This window comes from Thunnus albacares, chromosome 7 (genome assembly GCF_914725855.1).
Source record: "Thunnus albacares chromosome 7, fThuAlb1.1, whole genome shotgun sequence".
NCBI lineage: Eukaryota > Metazoa > Chordata > Actinopteri > Scombriformes > Scombridae > Thunnus > Thunnus albacares.
In genome coordinates, this window is record NC_058112.1 from 22351073 (window position 1) to 22371915 (window position 20843).

The window sequence follows — 20843 nt, forward strand, 5'->3', positions numbered from 1 at the left end:
CTCACATTGCTTTCTCTATTACAAATGTCCTTTTTCTGGAAATAACATCATTGCTTAAACTTCTGACTGCATGAACCAATGAATGAATAAATGAATGACTGTATGAAAAGGAATGAATGAATGGTGAATGAGTGCTGAATGAATAGGTTTGAAAATGTGCTACCCCTAATTTTAACAAATAAATATACAAATAAATATAAAAATGTTCTTTATTGACATGAAAAGTGAAACATACAGTACTTCCAGCCAGTATTATGGGTTCGCCTTCAAAAATTACCAGAACTACCTGCACATGGGGGGGAAAATAAAAGTATAATGTTTTAATGTTAAACCAGCTTTAAACAATTTAAGCTGCAGTAAACCACAGACAAAATACAGAAGACTTCAATTATTCATTTTAAAAAGAGAGAGAGAGAGAGAGAGGAGGGGGGACCCACTGTAGTTTCCTGTTGAGAGGGAACATTACAATATATGTTTCCAAACAGCATTAGTTGTTGGCAGAGGTAGACAGCAATAATGGATGTCATAATCATAATGTATGTTTCACTGACACAAAAACAGTATGACTTAAATTTTACATTAAAACACAAGAAAATTAACTGTCTCGAGACATTGCTTATAATGACTACAGTCTAGTGGGGCAACTTATTCAATTAAAGGTGGGCCTATATAATAACAGTAAATACTCAATTTCAAATTGTACAGCAATGTGTTTGTATATTCATACAAAACTATCAGCTATCTCTCTGAAGTTTTTTTTTGTTGCAAAAGCATAGTATTAGGCTAACAGCCACAAACACTTACCAACAATGATATACAGTTTATGAACATGGATTGAATCTTATGATTAACAGAAATGTATTCTGTAAAAATGTTGAAGTACTGCCAAATCTACATTCTGTAGTGATCAAAAGTGTGAAAGATGTTATTCAAACACAGAATCAAATCAGTTCCTTTACAAACATTGTTTATCTTTCTTCATGTTGGGGCACTCTTGTACTAGTGTGCCTCACGTTGCAAGTGTTAGTGAGTGCTCTTGCCAGAAATGACAAGAGACTGTAACATATCTGCTCACAATTATCCAGTAAGAAATTACCTTTGGCATCTGATTTTAACAAACTATGTTTAGAAATTTACAAAGGATATTAATGCTGTAGGTGCAACTATAACACTGTGAAAAAAAGGTGAGCGTTAACAAAAGTGTTCAATATACAAACAAATCTGACACTGACAGGTAAAATGTACACTTACATTTTTAAAGAGTCGTGAGAAATCTAATTTAAACAGCAAGCAACTCTGCTTTGGCTTACATTACTTTTCTCATAACACTCTGTGGCAAACTGTTAAAATGTCTCACATGGGAAACTGACATAGTCTGTTTTATTTATCTGACACACAAATCTTGTAGTGTATATTCACATTTCTTGTAAGAAAAGCTGTTTAAGTGGTTATGAGGGGAAAAAACATCCGTACAAGCCTTTTTTTTTTTCATCAACCAATTCATGGTCCATTGGGGCCGTCTCATGCACTTTGTTGCTCAATCTCAGTGCTACTTCCAAACAGGGTCACCAGCTGCTCCTCATAGTTAGCAATGTTTCTCTTCATGATGTCCATGCATGGACCCAACAATCTCTCAAAGGCTTTAACATCCATGACTGGCAAACAAAAGAAAAGAGGAGTCAGACATGCGTGTAGTTTAAGGAGAGAAATGCAACAGACGAAGACTTGCCTTTACTCATATTTATGTTCTCTATTATAAAGATAAATCTAAACTAACATAAGGTAATTGATGGCATATTGGGAAATTTAATGGCTAGAAACAATGTATGAATTGTCATAAAGTTGCACAAAATGTACCCAAGCATTTGACGCTTCCCACAGCATAGGCTGATGCAGCTCTCGGCTTGTTTGTGACAAGCGCCAGTTCCCCGAAATACTGGCCCCTGGAGCACGTGGCAATTTCCACCTCCTCTTCCTCCTGGTCTTTTTTCGTCTGAAAAGAATGAAACATGCATACTATAAGATACCACACAGAAAACACCAATGTATAAACTGTATGAATATAATCAGAAGTAGACTGCTTCTCGTCTCATACCCTGCTTCTCTTCATGTTGATTCTAACTTGGCCAGACTCAACAATGTAGAAGCAATCAGCTAGATCCCCCTGTAATACAAAGCATGAATGGAATTGTAAACGAGCACAAAAAAGAACATGTGTTTATAAATGCTGAAAAGTCTGATCCACGTACAGATAATACAAAGAGATTAATCACCTGAGCAATAATCTGCTGTGAATCAGTGTACACTCTGGTGGATATCACATCTACTACCTTCATTCTCTCTGAGAGCTGTGGATGAAAAGAAACTTAGATGACCATGGCTTTACTGTAGGTGCACACTGCAGCTTCTTAACGCTGGAGGATGAAACTTATCTTAACCTCTAATGACGTAAGCAGTGGTAGTGTTTCAATGAATGCCTCATACAGCTTCCTTTTCTTGGCATTGTTTTTCACTATGATCCTCCTGAATGTCAGACGATCCTGAGAGAGAGATTCAGAGGAAAAAACATTCAGGTTTATGTTAACAACCACTTGAGAAACAATCCGAGTTGCTCAATAAGTCTGGTAGCCTGTAACATGTATTTTTAAATGCTGCACTTGTCCCTGTACTCTCTGGAAATCAGGATAGCTAGGTACTCATTTGCATTTTCCCTCCAGTTCTAGACATTTCCGGTACCCTTTCACCAAATAATATCTCATATGAAACAACATTTCACAGCAGGGGTCGCTGTAAACCAGATTTTAAGTAAGCAGGTCCCCTGAAAACCATAACACCACCCAAGATAAACTGCAGCACCCATGTGCTCAAGTCATTCTGCTGCTTTTGATTACAAACTTTTAAATTTCATTTGTCATTTCAGGATGATATACAGTTTAGAAACAAATGATGGCCGGCGACATGTTACATGGCAACAGTGGTTAGGTGGTTACATACTGTAGAGTAGGCATTATAGGCAGCTGCTTAGGGTGCCCAAAAACATGGCTCATGCTACTATAGTCTACTGTTTGCTCAGAGGCCCTTCAGCAGCACTGTCCCTCCTCGACCTAAAGGGCTTGATGCTCGGACTTGGCTGACACAAAATGCTGCACACTGTTCCACTTGGCTGCTTGTTCACAGACCGAAACACACACTACAAGTACCCAGGTCAACAGGGGATACAGCTGGAACCTGCCCGGTCTGCATACAGATGACATAACAAAACCGTTACCCACAGTTTAAGGACACAACTCTCATTGAGTCATTAATATATAAACTGCATCACAGAAACAGGATCAAGTAGCAACGGAATATTCAAAACAGCTGTTCTGGCTACAATTTAGAAAATAGTTGGATGTTGTTTAGCTAAAATACCATTCAACTGAAGCCATTCAGACAATACTATTTATTTCTACTTCATGATGGGTTTGGCAGCCCCAGTTTGCAGATTTTGATAATTTATAACATCTTGAGTATTTAGCTACCTGAGTTCATCTGAGGTGCATACTTACTAAAACAGACAAGTTTTGCCTTGATTGTCTGAACTGATAGTTGAGATCTCTGAATGGGCCTGTATTATCATTCATGAGTATCATTTCTCATACCCGGTTTGCACATTCATTAGTTTTAATATTGGCATTAATGAATTAATGTCCAGGGGCAAGATTAGAGTTCTCTCATTCTTTAGGGTTTGTGTATTAACTCAATGAGATGGCTCGATCTCACCTGTGGCACCAGGGCAATCAGTGCCACAGACAACATGGATATTTACTGTAAATCATGAGAACTGACTGTTATAAAACCGAACTATGGAGCAGACTGTGCTCTTACATGAGGATTTTTTTGGTTTACTCACTAGGCACCAAAGGGCTCCAAGCGAAGTGGCAATTATTGTGGCTGCCCTGGGGGTGTTGTACATCAACGCCAACTCTCCGAAGCTGCCTCGGTTGTCATAGCTGCCTACCAGCTTCTCCACACCATCAACCTTTACAAAAATGTTATACGTCCCACTGAAAAAAAGACACAACAGGCATACTGGTGTTTCCTTAAATCTTTAACAGCAGAAAACATTTTCCAAATACATTTGTCAATCATAATCTGATTCAGATGTAACCACTGACTAGGCATGACATGAAAGATCACCTTTCAAGAACATAGAAGTTGTCCCCATCATCATCTTGATCAATGATGTGCTCCCCTTCTGTGCAGAACTTCTCAAACATGGCATCCAGCACCTGAGACATCTCTTCCTGTGATGGTATGATGTAGCAGTGTTTAACAAAAAAACAACAGTCAAGTATTTGAATTTTATGTGTTGAAACAATCCACTCGGTGTGTTGTTTCAGCTTAAATATGACCATCTTTAAATATCATGCATGGTGCACTGAGTTGTGGCAAAAACCTGCAGGTTCTGCATGTTCTCCTTTGTGTAATTTAAGAGATGGCAGAGCACAAAGTAATCTACTCACCGGATCCAAATTCTTGAACAGAAGAATGTCCCTACATGCTTCCTGTAGTCTCTGTCTCTGCTCATCTGTTTTTGGGTGGGTGACCTGCAAATTAAATCAATCTTGTTAGTCGGCCATATAGCAGCCTACACATTAAATTACATAGAGAAGACTATTTTATTTAGACTCAGAGTTTCATACTCTTCAGGTAAAATCAAACCAGACAAGAGAACCAAATGTTTGTGGCACAAAAACACAGTTTACCCGTGGCTCTTTATCCTCATCATCTTCATCAGGATTGAACGCTTCAGCACACACTGCATGACAGAGACCAACAAATTAATGAACTACAAGCTGCAAATTCAACTAAAACTTCAAATTTCTGACAGGTCCTTCATAAAAGGAGGACAACAAAGTTTTAACACAAACATTGAAGTACACACAATCCTCATTCAGATCTAACAACAAAATCCAAATCCCAGGGATGATTCAGCATCAATTCATGCAATAAATCAGTAAACACAACTTTTCTCATCTTAAGTGTGGCGCTTTAGGGGGGTGCAGTGATGGTGGTAGCATTTCACATTTCCTTCCTGTATTTTAATGGTAAGATACAGTTGTAAAATCTTTTACTTGAATGAACCTAACTGGCTGCTATTGTAGCATCTTAATGTATGTTGAGGATGTTAATTTCCTATTTTAAGTGATAAAAAGTAAGAAATATGCTTCAGGAAATGTGATCGAGTACATTCACTTGCTCATACTTGTGTCCATTCAGACTGTCAAACAGCAAAGTTACTCTTGTGAAGCTACAACCTCACTATTATCATAAGCGAGAGATTATGATTAGTAGCAGTACTTGTCTTGAACTCCCCGCACACATCATTCACTGACATTGTTAACCAGGCTCGAGACAAAACTCTAATAAATCAACACTATTACATAATGCTGAAGACAGTGAGAAAAGACAGATGGAAAAATACTTCCATATTGTTTGTACTGGAGCAAATCTGATGCAGATGTGTATGTCAAAGAACTTTTATATATTTCCAGCAGTGACACTGTCCAGAGTGTTCCTCTTGACAGATCAGGCTCTTAACAGCAAGATTAAACCAGGCAGCAAATGACAACTCACCTGATGCTCTTCTGATGAATCTGTTTATTACCGGGGCTGCAAAATCATAAAATATAGATTAACGTGTTAGATTTCATCGTAAAGAAAATCTATTTTACAGTAACTGAATTATCACTGGAAATGGTTGGATGAATGTGCTGTTGTTCAAAATCCACAGCACTATACGTGTACTAGAGAATACCCAGCCCTGTGCTCATTAGGGATCCATATTCATTTGGGTAAAACCTGAATAAGGACAGCTGCTTTGAAGTGTGTTTGTCTCTTTGAATCAAATTTAAATGAGAGACAAATTCAAATGTAAAACACAGTAAAAAAAAAAAAGTGCCAAGCTCTGACACAATAGCTTGGTATGAAATATACATTAGATAGGAGGTCTCATCCATTAATAACCTGGCAGCCAGTGTTGTCCCAGGGAGCTCACCAGAATATCAGGGGCACACGGTACCAGTCGTGTCATTTTTGGGCAATGTCATGACCCACAAATACTACAATAAATACTACAATAGTTAGTTTAATGATTGAATATTGTGCACTTGTCCTTATGTAACCATTGCAGCCAGCCTCGCAGACCCCACCACTCATCGGGATGCTGTGTCAGAGCTCTGGGTTGCTATGCTACTTGCTGCACCTTATGGCAATCCTGCACCGGCCATTGTGTTAAATATGACCCCAGTTTCTGTAGCATAAAATTAATCTAGCTCAGTATTTGCGATTTTGTATTTGCTTGCATCATCATTCAGTTTTCTACCTTGGTATGATTTGTCATATATTTGATACATAATCAGGGTAGGCCCATCAGGCCTGCACCTAAAACTGAAAATATTCAAATGACCTAGAGGTGCAGGGTCTCTCTGAAAACACACACACACACACACACACAATCCCTTTTTTTCTGCAGCTATTGTGCCTTAACGATGTCCTTATCACAAAAACGTGTCTGCACAGATGAAGAGCAGGAGACGTTCATTAAACCATCATTCAGCCTCCCTGACCATATATGGCAAATGACAGAGCCATGGTGGATGCAAGGTGGCGGGCGCTGGAGCATCACTGCGCTCAATGTGTTTCTTATTCTCACCAGCCACAGCAGACGGGCTACATGCTCATCACTCAAAATAAACAAAGGTTATCCATATTCACATATCTGCCTGGCATCTGTTAGCCTACCTATGAATTCCTCGTCATCGTCGTCCTCCTCCTCTCCGTTTTCCGAATCGATCTGCATGGCTTCGTCAATGAAATTGACCGCTTTTCCAGGTCTTGGGGCCGAATTTTGGTCATTGCCAAATGAGGCCTCTTTGGTCTCACTGTCCTTCAGCTGGGTGAAGTACTGTAATGCAAACTCGAGCAGGTCCCTGGGCTGATTCCTCAACACTTCCACGGTAAAGCTCTGTAACAGCTCCGTCAGTCCTTCAGGAATTTCTATACTCATTCCTATTATCAGTCTATGGATGTGGACAAAACCGGTTTGCTGCGAATTTGAAATAATCAAAAGCACACAGCTGAGGTTGTTTTTTTTGAAAAGCCAAATTAGCAGACGGGTGTAGTCAGGTCACCCAGTCAGTCAGCAAGCCATCCACAGCGGATCCCTTCTTTTTCTTGAGTGAAAATGGCTCTGGATTTTTGATCCAAGCATCTTCTGCTGCTTCTGGCTACAGGAAACCCACGCATGTGACCCAGGAATCCATGGCAACCACCTATCCAGGGATTGCGTATGAGCAGCAGCAGCAGCGCAGAAGCTGCAGTCAGTCGCAAAATACAAATGATGAGAAAGAGAAACAGGAAGCCTCGATTGTCCCTGTCAGATATCGATAGAGAGATGAGATGGGAGATCGGAGGTCCATATTATGTCTTTTGTTAAATAGTAAGTTTAAAATGTTGTGTTTTATGGACACAATGGTTTTTTTTGTTTGTTTTTTTTATCTTTTCTGAATTCACACAGACGGTAAATATCTTATAAGATGGCTCTATAGCCTATAATGTTTTTAAAAAATGGCCATATAAAATAAAAACGGGTCTCATATAACATGTAATAAAATATCAAGTAATAAAAGCCTAGTAAAGATTAAAAAACATGACATCACAGATTAATGAATAGAACATTTGAGGAAAAATGTGTAGATCTTCTATATAATGCAGATGATAATTAATGATTTACTTTGGGATCAAACAGCTAAAACTTAAAGTAGTAATGTACAAGAAGAGCAGTGGGGATAAAACTAAAAATCCAATTATTAATTAAGATTAATTAAGATTATGAACTAATTAATAACCTTAAGTCAAGGCTCATTATAGTGGGACTGTCCCTTTAATAGCAGCAGCAGAGTATGGACTCAATTCCTTGTACCAGAGGGAGAGAAATTAATAAATCTGATGCTTATGTCAATATTACGGGACCTCCCAGAACATTTTGACTCACAGGCAGATAGTTTTTCATTGTGTAAACTGCGAGCATAGATTAAATGTTTGAAAGAAAACTACTGTGACAAAAATATTTTTGGTCTAGACATCTACAATGAGCCTTCATACTGAAAAGCTGCAGTTATCTGGGTTTTAAAAATACTGATAAGTGAATATTGGCCATATTTCCCAAATGGACAAACACTTTTTTTTAGAATTTAGCCTTTCCTTTAAATTTTCTCACAACAGAAGAAAATTTCTATAATCTACATGTGCCCTTAAACCTGTAAAAGAGGAAACTCCATCTGTGCTCTTAAATGTGGTTTCTCAGGTTACTCAACTCAACTGAACTCAGTTTTATTTACTGGAAATAGCATCCAAAGTGCTTCACAACAAAGGGAGAAACAGAGGGGGGAAATGGGAGGACAAGAAAAATAAAATGTTTATGACAACATGCACGAGACATCAAACTCCTACAGAGAGAAGCAAATGATATATGGCTTTAGAAGAAATATAGCAGGATGAGTTTAAAAGACAGTAAGTAAAAGTGCATTTTAAGTGTTATCTTAAAAGCATTGATGAGTAAAAAAAACTATTACAGGAAGAAGAGAATTCCATAGTTTTGGAGCAACAGACAGACCTGTCACCATGGTATTTAAACCATGATTTAGGGACAGTCAGGTGGTTGTGGTCAGGGGATCTGAGGTTAGTGTTTTGATTGGGAGAGATGGTGGTCTAACTGCTATTGTATGGAAACAATTGTGTGTTCGCAACATGGATTATCATATTGTGATGGAATTTGGTGAGCAGAGGGCAAAGAGCAATGAATGAACAATGCTTCAGATTATCAGCAGGGAATACAGCTATTATATGCCACGGTTATCAGTCCTCTGTGGCTCCACAATGAGACCCCTCCCCCTGCCGTGGCCCATATCTGTCACCCTTTATTAAGAAGCCACAACATTTTCTCACTCAGGCGAACATATGGGAGCAAGACCATGGTTTGGCCTGTAATCCTGCATTGTTGCTGCTTAACCGAGCTCTTCAACTCACCCTTGGAGACTACAGGTTTCAACTGTGAGCTGTGTGAGGGATTTTACTCTTGTGTGTGCACTACAGCCCCATCCTACTGTAAGAAGACATCAGAGACAGTTGTTGGTGGAGAGCAAACAGTGTGCATCAGCCCTGCTCTCTGAACCGTATATCCTGAAGATTGTTTCTGCTTAATGCTTTCCAACAGACCAACAGAGCTTTGCAGCTGTGGAATTACTATAATTCAAAATGCAACGAATATCTGAATTGTTATCAGGGGGTGAAAAAACTTTCAGCTGTCATTGTAAAATGCAATAATGTTAGGAATGGTTAGGAATGTGGTTTACATGCAAGCAAGAAGGCTCTGTTGACATTTGAAATAAGACTCCTTATTTAAACAGAAAGAACAAAAGGCAGTTAATCTACTGTATTTGGAGATTAGTTGAGAGATGTGGAGGACAGATAAAACAGTTTATTAGGTCGACCTAGCTAAAACTAATGTTATCTTACACAACAGCCCTGTAATAAATCCTACCTTCATGAGGGATATGATAAAATATTAATATTTAGCCCACCCTAACTGATATCAACAGGGTGGACAAATATCAGAAACTTCTCTCAGTGTAACACATTACAGTTCAACAGCACCACACTTCAGCCTAAAAATGAACATGAAGTCAACTCAATATCTCTTTAAAACAGGCTGGAAAAAAAATCTAAACATTAAAACCTTCATGAGTAGACATGCTGCCATCTGCACTTAAAGACATGTGGTCTTTAAGTGGTCAAGCAATGCAAATTAAATTAGCTTTTTTAAAGAGACTGTACACTATGTTAATGGATTTCCCATATTGCCACCAAAACTATGAAGTGTATTAGCTATTAGGAGGTGCAAAGTAGATGAGAAACTGGCCAAAGAGTCTATTAAGGCTCAGTATCATATAAAACACATTAACACAGTACTCAAGTATTGTACTTTTTGAAGTACTTGTCCTTTACTTACTACAAGTCCATTTTATGCTACTTTATACTGGTACTCCACTACATTTCAAAGGGAAATACTGTACTTTTTACTCCAGCAGATTTATTTCACATATCTCAGCAGTTAATGCCTGTTATAAAACCAAGATATGCAGCTTCTGTAACTGTGACTTATGGTGGCAAAGACAATAAAGAGGTGAATGCTTCCCCCTCATTTAGGTCTAGCCATCAGGGGCTCTTTAATAGTCTAAAATGCATTTTTTGGATTGTTTATGGTAAAGATCCTGCTGTATGACTGAACTATGCATAGTTAGCTTTATTGTGTAATAAATTTCTCTCATAATGGCAGCAATGTAATCAGCAATTTTATAATGACATAAATTATATGATAAAGAAGAAGCAGAGGAATGAATTGGAGCTAGAATACGTAATGTTGCTCATTAAAGCCTTAAACCAATCATATCTGCTATTATATCTCCTTATAGCTTTTTGGTGTTAGGACCAGAAAGTGTTGTACTGGAGGTCTGATTAAGGCAAGATCATTTTTAGCTGCGTCATGAGAACGGGTATAAAGTATGTATGGTGAGGGGATATTATGCAGTGTTTATCTTTAAAGGGTTTTAATGATGCACATTATGTAAATGAGCCAGAATAGTTTTCTCACGACTCAACTGATAATTTTGGAGATTCTTTTAATATAGTGTGTAAAATAAAGATATAAAGCTAAATATCATCATCTTGTCAGCTTTTATTAGCCTTTGAAAAGCTGTAAAGGTGTTCTTTATTAAACTTATGAACTCATAGATTTAAAAATGAAATATCTACTGATAAGTCCAAAAAATATTGTATTGTTATTATAGTTTGAGGCTGTTCTGTCTAAACACATTTACTAGAAGAGTCACCTTTCTTTGAGGTGGGTGACTGTGCCACCTGCTGGGCATAGCTTGACATTGTAATGCATTGTTAAAATTAATTACAGTTTATTTTCTCTTTGCATATCTAAAGTCTGATGAATCATTCTGGCATTTAGTCAGATCCTCCATTAAACAACATCTTCCTGATCTGTTTCCTGCAACTTAATGACAGTGTGCTGGAGGAAACATAAGATGTTGAATAAAGAGAGGCGTTTGAGTGTATAAGTAAAGTGAGATTGGGTCGTAAAATTAAACATTCAGTTATTCATTAGATCAGCGCAGGAGAGAAAGGGCCAACTTCACCAGCTGTCACAAAATAGAGTGTTAACATTTTTATCACATGGTATATGTGGTATTACATTAAAAAATGTACTGTGAACTGTGAATATTCAGATACATTTAACCTTTTTGGTTGTACATTCTTTTTTACTTTTTAGTGTTATGCTAGTATAGAGGATAGTAAATATGAAAAGCATAATAACTAGCAAACTAAAATAGCAAAGAAGCTTTGTAAACCATGATAAACCAAGGTTCTGCTGTATGAGTTTCCACAACAGTAACTCTTAGATATTGAGATAAGGCCATACAATTGGCTCATATCAGATTTCAGAGTTGTTACTAAACTACACACAGACGCCGCTGATAAGAAGAGTCAACCCTGCAGTTTCCACTGAAGTCTTGACATTTACATGATGGCAGCTTAAGACTTCATGAGTTGAGATATAATTCACTTATTATTCGCCTTATGTTACGGCTCTATTGACTGAAGAATGATTAAGTTTACATAATACATTTCTGTTGATGCATCAACACAATTGATACACAGACATGTTTATTCCATAAAGGCTCTAAAGATTGTTAGATTCTCTGAGGCCCCGCCCTTTCCTTCACCTCCTCTCTCACAGTTAGAGGTTGGTTAGAACTCTGGTACTACTTTATTTGATATTTGTGCTGCCTGGGATGACCACAGTGAAAAGACTGCGTGGATCAACTTTTACCACCTTGATTCCAACTTGGATTTGTATTGATAAACCCTCTTTAGAACAACAGTATAAAAGTACAACTATAGCATCCAACAAGACAGCAGGATATTGCTATTAATATGCAAATTAAGTGTAGAATGTCCATTGTGCATTAGCCACTCAGTGGAGGAGTTTCCCCTCCCTACTAGGGATGTGCCCGAAAACAAATACGTTATTTGGCAAAGCACAAATAGTGGGTTTTTAACGAATATTTGTTTCATACAAATATTTTGAAAATTATTTGTTTTTGGGAAGAAAAAAAAAACAGGTTTGTTACATCGCTATCTCAGTCTCTCTCCTCTGCTCCGCTGTGACGTCTATTAGCAGGTCTAAACAAGGGGAGTCACATCCAGCTGCTACATGACACACATTTCCTAATTTGGACATGACTCCCGGAGTTGGGGGTGTTCCCCAGAGATAAAGCTGAGTTACTCTACACACGCAAAGTGCTTACAAGAGACTCTCCATAACCTGTTGTTGCCCTTTTTCCTTTCCACAATGTTAGGGTGTAAAAAATAGGCAATAATTGAAAAGTGCAGAGCAATAATCGCCTTTGAAGTTCTTCCCTACATGTTACAGGCTGTGCTGTCTCTGTGTTATGGGTGTATAAATAGGTAGAGGTCTGTGTGCGATGAGGCAATGAGTTAAGTTTTAGCTCAGTAGTCAGCGCAGTCGTCTATGATCTGGGAGACTTCATTTTGAGACCCAGTGTGGGGACCTTCTTCATAAGGTAGTTCATTCATGAACACTTATTGTAACACTTTAATTTTCTAAAATTAAAAGTGTAATAAAAACAAAAACAGGACTTTTAAGCCTCTTTCCACTTTTATTCAAATACAAGTACAAATAATTTTGCTGCCTCAACAAATACAAATACAGATACTGGGCTCTCTGCACATCCCTACTTCCTACACAGAGGAGTCATTGTAGATGGCTACTGCAGTGAGCAGAAATGACCTCCTGTAACGGTCCTTATTGCAGCGGAGCTGAAGGAGCCTCTGACTGGAGACACTCTGTTGTCTGTCCAGAAGGTTGTGTAGGGGGTGTGTGGTGTTGTCTCTTATGTTGAACGACTCGTGCAACATCCATCTCTCCACAACCAACTCTAGGGGCTCCAGAGAAAGTCCCCAGCACACAGCCCGCCTTCTTTATCAGCTTGGCAAACCAGTAGTAACAAGGCATCATGGGTAATAATGAACCATATATAAGATGTCAAGGCTGAATATGCTCTGTTAGGGGATGAAGTAATCGACTGGAGTGGCTGAGGGGTCTCACTATGGCCGCGACACTGCCAGATGATTTTAACTACTGAGCATTTGTCTTTTGTAGTTTGAAGAAGCTTCCAAGAATATTTGTGATGTTTCCATTAAACTGTTGAAATTTGATGGCATCCTGTTGATTCACAGTTTTTACCTCGAAAGAGACAAACAAGTAAAGATGACAATCCATGTGAAAAAGATGACATTGAGCAAGAAATCGAATTTCTCACAATCCATTTTTCAGAGGCATACTACTTCAGAGACTGGTTGAAAAAGTAAACATTTTGACAAAACTTGTAGGAAAGACTCAGTTGGTGTAACAGAAAAAAAAACCCCAACACACAAACTGCTTCCTTTCTGTTTGACAATATTTCACCTTTTCCCCCTTTAGCATTTTAAATAATTTTGCAGTATTTTTGACCAGTGGATCTGCAACCTGAGCACAGATGATTTAGCCTCTAGAGACTAGTTACATCAGCTTGCATTTAAAAACTGAAAGTGCTGTCAGAAACAGCACTTTGTAGCTGGTAAAATGCTGACTGGCAGTCAACCTGACATGCTTTACCTTTGAGCAGTTCTGAGTTAATTAAAATCCTTTTGTCATTGTTATTCATACAACCACAATCTGCTGTGACTTTATAAAATCCACATTACATAGTTGCTCCCCTCTCTTCACTTGAGCAGGCTTTTTCAGTTACCTGTCCCCTTTAAACACCAGACAAACATTATGTCCTTTTTTCAGGAAACATTTATTTGATCAAGAGACAGGATCGCATCTTTCCATAAACAGGTCAGTTAAATATTAACAAATTTACAGTCATGAGGAATGTAATAAAAAAAAAAAAAAACAAACAATGCTCGCCTTAAAAAACCCCAACCCAGGGACCCCACCCAGGATAATGTCAACCACGGTGGCGCTGGAACAAGACTCCAGCTTCATTGTTACATGCTCCTCCATTCAGTGTTTCACAGTTCAATTTTGTGTCTTTTTGTCTGTAAGGAAACAAAATTTAAGTTATGAATGAAAAGCCAGAAGAGCACATACTCCAGAATTTTATCAGTTTACATTCTTAAGATGCCATAGCATGTGTTCTCACCGATTCGTCATCATCTTCCTCATCTACAATTTCCTCTTTATCTTCAGAGTCTTCCTCAGCAGGCTCTTCTGCTTCTTCCTCAGCAGGCTCTTCTGGTTCTTCCTCTGGCTCTTCTTCAATCTGCAGGACAGTCACATAATATTTAACACAACACACCCACACAATCTCCAACCATCGCATCGCTAACACACTTAATGACCACACTGGCCAACTTAAAAACCCCACTTATAGTCAGTAAGTAAATATAGTCAAAGTGGAACTACTGTATTTCCAATGCAAAATGAGCCCTGTTTGATCTATTCACAGATAGGATTAGTTCACCGGCTGTGGAAGAGCAGATATGACTTGACACGTACACACTGAAACTGAAAACATTTGCCATTCAAATGTTCCCACAGTAATGTGACAGCTGACGTTGACTTGCCTGTTCGTCCAGGGGAACATTCATGCTGAGTCGGAGCATGCGCTCTATCCTGTCTCCATAAGCCTTTGTGTCAGCCAGCTGGTAGCCTGAGCGCAGCGTGGCCGTCTCAAACAGAATCACAGCCATATCTGACGCGTACTGGTCCTCAGCGTCATCCTGAGGAACATCAAGAAAGGAGACTATTAAGTTCTCTGCTCTGATCAGTGCACTAATACCACTGAATTCATATCTATCTTACAGTTCACATTACAAATCACAACTACTTAGTGTTCCTTTGCTGTCAGCTGTTAAACTGCAAAATGCTGCTGACAAAATTTGTTACTTTTTGGTACGTAATGTATCATCATTTAAATAACACATATGAAGACAAACTGTTTGACAATAATAATGTTGAAACTTACATTGACTCGTTTAAGCATCTGCTTAATGAGAGGATGTTTGGGGTTGATTTCTAATGTTTTCTTCTGGCTGGCATAATAACTGAAAAAGAGGAAATGCAATGTTTAAGCAAAGCTCAGGGTAAACAGTCAGACGTGCTCTAACATGTTACAATTAGGTAATAATGAGGAGTATCAACATTCTTAGTACACACAGGATCATCATTACTCACTTTGTGGAAATGTCTTTTCCTGTCTGGTAAGCTTGTGCCTTCATGATCCTCTCCATGTTTCCTGACCAGCCGTACTGACTGGCAACCAAAGCACAGGGCGAGTTGGTAAGCCTTTGAGAGAGGACGGCCTTCTCAATCTGTGGGGGAAAAACAACATAGTATGAAATAATGTGACTGATGGAAGAGATATAACAGCTGCAACAAAACGTCAGCACTTCTGTGGCTAGTGTTTGTCATGTGTTGATTATTACAATATAATTTGTGCTCTACCTTTTCCTTCAGGGGATGGTCCTTCAGCCATGTGGTGAGTGGTTCAAACTCCTTCTCCATGGCCTCCCTCTTCTCCTTCGCCTTGTCGCTCTCGTCGAATTTGACACCCTCCTTTGCCACATTCTGGAAGCGTTTTCCATCGAACTCGGGTAGTGCCTGGATGCAGTACTCATCCACAGGCTCCGTCAGGTAGATCACCTCATAACCCTTCTTCAGCAGCCTCTCCACGAAGGGAGAAGCCTCGGCCTGCAGAGGGAAATTAGGGCAAATGATCAATGCCATGACTCTTTCATTGTAAATGTAACCTGGGTGTTCAATTAAATTAGAAAAGCTTTGTGCAGTATAAATAGGTAAATGTCATTAATTACAGTTTTACACAATTTCTTTTTTTTTTTTTTTTTTTTACATCCTCTCACCTCCTTCCTGCTGGTACCAGCCATGAAGTAGATCTTGTCCTGCTTCTCCTTCATGCGCTCCACATACTGCTCCAGGCTGGCAAGTTCTTTATCGCTGTTGGAGGTCTGGAAACGGAGCAGCTTGGCCAGACGGGTCCTGTTTGAGTGGTCCTCAATGACACCCAGCTTGATGTTGGTTCCAAACTCCTTCCAGAACTTTTCGTTGTACTGTTCCTCTGCAATCTTCTTGATCATGTCCAAAGTCTTACGCACCAGCTTCTTACGGATAACCTGAATAGGGACATGAAAAATAGTGACTTCCTTTGTCATTTTCCCTTCCCAAAAGCTTTTATTTTTCCTTAGATAATCCTGTCACATTAAATTCAAATGAGAAACTGCAGAATGCATAAATCATTGCTGTACTTTTTTTTTCTCACCTTGAGCAGCTTGTGCTGCTGCAGAGTCTCTCTGGACACATTCAGGGGAAGGTCATCAGAGTCAACCTAACAAAATAAATTTCCATTAATCATAGTGCAGGCACTATTAAAGAAAAGGCCAACTAGCTTCTGTAGTTTATATCTTCACATGGCTGCATCACAACTAGGGTTAGAAATAACTCACCACTCCCTTGACGAAGTTCAGGTACTTGGGCATCATGTCGTTGAAGTCGTCTGTGATGAAAACTCTCCTGACGAACAGCTGTGACAGAAAGAGACGTTAATTTAGAAACTGTTGAAGGAATTCCTTAATACCACCCTAGAAGAAAATACCCCTAAAATGGATACTAAATACTGCTTAACATACCTTGATGAAGTCATTCTTCTTGGAGCCATACTCGTCAAACAGGCCGCGAGGGGCTGAATTGGGCACAAACAGGATGGACTTGAAGGTAACCTCACCCTCAGCGGTGAAGTGAATATGAGCCAGAGGGTCATCGCTGTCCTGTTGAAACAGTTATAAAAACATTTACTAGCCGGACCTTCAGCTAGTGCTTAAAGAACTCACTCTACACCACAGTTTGACATAGCATTATTGTTCAAGCATCTACCTTAGAGAAGGTCTTGTAGAAAGCAGTGTATTCATCCTCCTCAACCTCCTTCGCTGGTCTCTGCCAGATGGGCTTGATATCATTCATCAGTTCCCAGTCCCACACAGTCTTCTCAACCTACAAACACAATCACACATTTTCAAACATGCCCAAAAAATATTCCTTTTGTAACAAAAAAGAATAACCCAAATTGTTTCTCTCATGGTTAAAAACTTGTGTATAAATAAAAGAATAAACATTTTATAGATCTCAAAAGCATTCAATTCTCTAGCACCTCCAGCCATTAAAATACTGTTGAGATAATCATTAACATATTAATCTTGTCCATATCAACCAATCCAACAATGACATCCTACCTTCTTTGTCTTGGGCTTGTCTTTGTCCTCCTCCTCTTCCTCAACCTCAGCCTCATCTTCAGCAGCCTCTTTCTCGGTTTCATCTGCTGCCTCAGCATCTTCCTCAATGGGCTCTTCAACTGTCTCAGTCTGTTGTGTCAAGAGGAAGAAATTGTGCAATGGCCATGTGTTCATTTGCATATGTTTCAGTTTCATAATATAACTGTGTCTCTTGAATCTTGAGTAATCACCTTGCTGGCCCAAACGTAGATGGGGAAGTTGATGAATTGAGAGTACTTCCTGACAAGGTTCTTGATGGTCTCCAGCTCCAGATAGTCTGAGGCCTCCTCTTTCAGGACCAGTCTGAAAAAAGAGAAAGGGGGGGATTTAATTTCTCTGTCAATACTATTTGTTATACATAATACTATTTGTTATACATAATTGTCATCTGAATAAAATGTAAACCCACGTGATGGTGGTTCCTCTGCCCAGTGTGTCGCCACGAGGGTCCTCAATGACAGAGAACTGATTGGAGTCAGACTCCCAGATGTGCTGGGTGCCATTGTTGTGCTTGGATGTCACGATGACCTTGTCGGCGACGAGGAAAGCAGAGTAGAAACCCACACCAAACTGGCCGATCAACTCTGAGGTAGATTGATCCTCAGCCTGCATCTCTGTCATCTTGTTGAGGAACTCGCTGGTGCCAGACTTGGCGATGGTGCCCAAGTTCTTCACCAGATCCTCTTTGGTCATTCCAATACCCGTGTCAGTGATGTGGAGCATGTTCTTCTCCTTATCAGACTGTAGAGAGGAACAACACAGTTGTGTTACAAACAGAACAACAACTATTAACATGACCAGTTAACGCTGCAGCACTGATTAACACCAACCCCCCCCCCCCCCCCCCACTTCTCTTGTGCATACTTTTATTTTGATGGTCAGCTCTTCATTGGCAGCCATTGCATCTTCATTGGTGAGTGACAACAAGCGGATCTTATCCAGAGCATCTGAGGCATTGGAAATCAGCTCCCTAAGGAAGATCTAAAAACAGAAAACACACAAATAGTTCATTACCTCACCCCTCCTTGACAACATCTGCAAGCCATACTGTATAAGTAAATCCATAGAAATTATCACACACTGCTTAACGTAAACTGATATGATGATATTTATTCCTGCTCACCTCCTTGTTCTTGTAGAGGGAGTTGATAATCAGCTTCATCATGCGGTTGACCTCTGCCTGAAAGGCGTGTTTCTCTGACTTTTCTCTGATTTCCTTAATCTGAGCTGCATTCAATCCATCCAGCTGGATAGCCTCCTCCTCCCTGAGAATACACAGATGCACACACACAGGTGAGATCAGGGAATTGCACAACAACAAGTCATTGCTGTCAAAGCTGTTCTCCCCTCTAGGGAGAACAGTATCCAGATTGAAGCCAAAACACACAAGATGTCCTTGTCTTAATTTGGGATGTGCAATAAATGAAAACACTGCAAAGCTTGGCCACTACTACAATGCAAGGGTTGCTATGAGCGTTTGTGTGCACAAGCTTGGACATGCTGACCTTGTGCTCTTAACTAAAGGTTCAGTCGACCTTTCCTGATAGGGACAAGTGCAGTTCATTCAACAGGCTGAAAGTGACAAGATATTCAAAGAGACACCTACCTCTGAACCACCTCATCATCTGTTCTGGAGCCATCCCTGCTTTTACCCAGGTCCTCCTCTACTGTCCCATCCACATCAAGTTCATCCTCTGCCTTTACAGAAGCTGCAAAGGAACAAAAAGTTGTTAGATTAAATAAAAAATCAACTGGCTTACTGTGTATTTGAAGAAATATTAAGCATTACAGATTATATAATCGTGAATGGAGCTCTGCAATGACGCGCTGAAAATCATCAGATGAGTCTGGTTAGCTGTTAGACATGCTAGCTTTATTAAAGACAGGATATGGACATCTATGCAACAATAAGACTTCTCCTGGGTGATGTTAGCTGTCGTCAGGTAGATATAACATGGCTTTTTCTATGAGAAACTTCTGGAAAAGCAAGCAAGTTAGGAAATAACGGATAACGTTACTAGCGTTGCTATGAGAAACGTGTTGACGCCGTATCGATAACGCTGTTTATCGCTAACAAATGGCCAAAATGAAGCAAGGAAAATGCAAAATATCAGGCTTCTAGTCATGAATGAGCAGACAAGGAAACACAAAAGCAAGTTAACGCTAGCTTATTGGCTAATGTTAGCTAAAACGTTAACTAATGATAAAAAAGTGACATAAGAGAGCAAATCTTTCCGCTACTCACCAAAGGCTAAAAGTGCGAAGAGGAGACCTATCACCCAGGCACGTTTCATTTTGATATATTGCTCGATTGACGACGTGAGTCTTGAGCTCCTAAGACAAAAGCCGGGGATCAGTGCACGCAGCACTGCCTTTACAAGAGAGACTGACAAGACACCTCTCCCACCGAAAGAGCCCACTCTATTAAACCCGTGACAACCGACCAATGGCTGCGCACCACGCACAAACTTAGACCAATCACAGCACAGTCTACGGTACATGACGTCCAATCAGATTCTTCTACATAAGTCAATACCCGCAAATCGTGGCTGGCCACCATTGGCCAAGAATGAATAATCAGCACATCACTTCCTAAAATTTACCTCTCAAGCTGGGGAAAAAAAATCTCTGTCAACACGTTAGTTAAACTTTGATTTTCTGCTGCAATGTCAAAGTCAAGTGACACGGAAGCGTAACGATACTCAAGATGCAGACACGTTTTAGTTTATGGCTCTACTGCCATTGTAACATATTGTTTCTGTGTGGTGTAAGTCTGTAGCTTGTCTAAAGAATATTTATCTATGCATATGGTATAGTAGATAGGTTATCTGCATTTCCTTCCCTAAAATGGTGTGACTTCATTGTTCCGCTGCAGACACTGAACATTGAATGAGTAGATAATGAGTAGATGAGTCCATAAGATGGCACTGTTTAGCTCTGCTGAGTTGAAGTCATGGATGTATTGTGGAAAACAACCTTTTTTTTCTTTAAAGTTTTGAGGAAAAACTGTATAGATGGTATGTAACATTATCACACAAATGTGCTCATTATAATATTGTTTTTTTTAAAACCTGTCTGCTGGCTGTGTGAGTATATGATCTGGCTAGGGCTGTTATGGTTGTGGAGGGGTGGGGTGTGTGTAATATTAGGTGTGTATGTGGGGGAGGAGGTTATGCTGACTGTAACAATCCTTACTTTGTGCATTAAAGTATTGGTTGAATTTTCTTTACACTAAATACAGTATGATAACTCATTCTAACACACAATTATTAAAGGAGAGAGTGAATATATACTTTGAAAGATTTGAAAGTCTGTATGAAGTTTGATTGAACACAGTGTCGGCTTAAAACAACAGCCAGGTGCTCATATGAACACTG

The 20843-nt window shown here is 39.4% G+C and overlaps 1 protein-coding gene across 1 annotated transcript; it reads right to left on the reverse strand.

Annotated features, from left to right (window-relative positions):
* Positions 1-195: 195 nt before the first annotated feature.
* hsp90b1 (heat shock protein 90, beta (grp94), member 1) lies at positions 196-19880 on the reverse strand. The gene is made up of 28 exons (XM_044356337.1): positions 19712-19880; positions 19073-19175; positions 18590-18731; positions 18331-18447; positions 17876-18207; positions 17658-17769; positions 17428-17556; positions 17072-17188; positions 16828-16965; positions 16645-16722; positions 16461-16526; positions 16045-16314; positions 15629-15874; positions 15359-15495; positions 15150-15228; positions 14745-14904; positions 14325-14389; positions 6787-7090; positions 5620-5655; positions 4749-4801; positions 4506-4589; positions 4180-4286; positions 3893-4046; positions 2439-2540; positions 2274-2348; positions 2096-2164; positions 1858-1993; positions 196-1655 (listed from the first exon to the last, which is right to left on the reverse strand). The coding sequence occupies exons 1-28, from the start codon at positions 19758-19760 to the stop codon at positions 1522-1524; spliced, it is 3594 nt and encodes a 1197-aa protein (XP_044212272.1). The 5' UTR covers positions 19761-19880; the 3' UTR covers positions 196-1521.
* Positions 19881-20843: the final 963 nt, after the last annotated feature.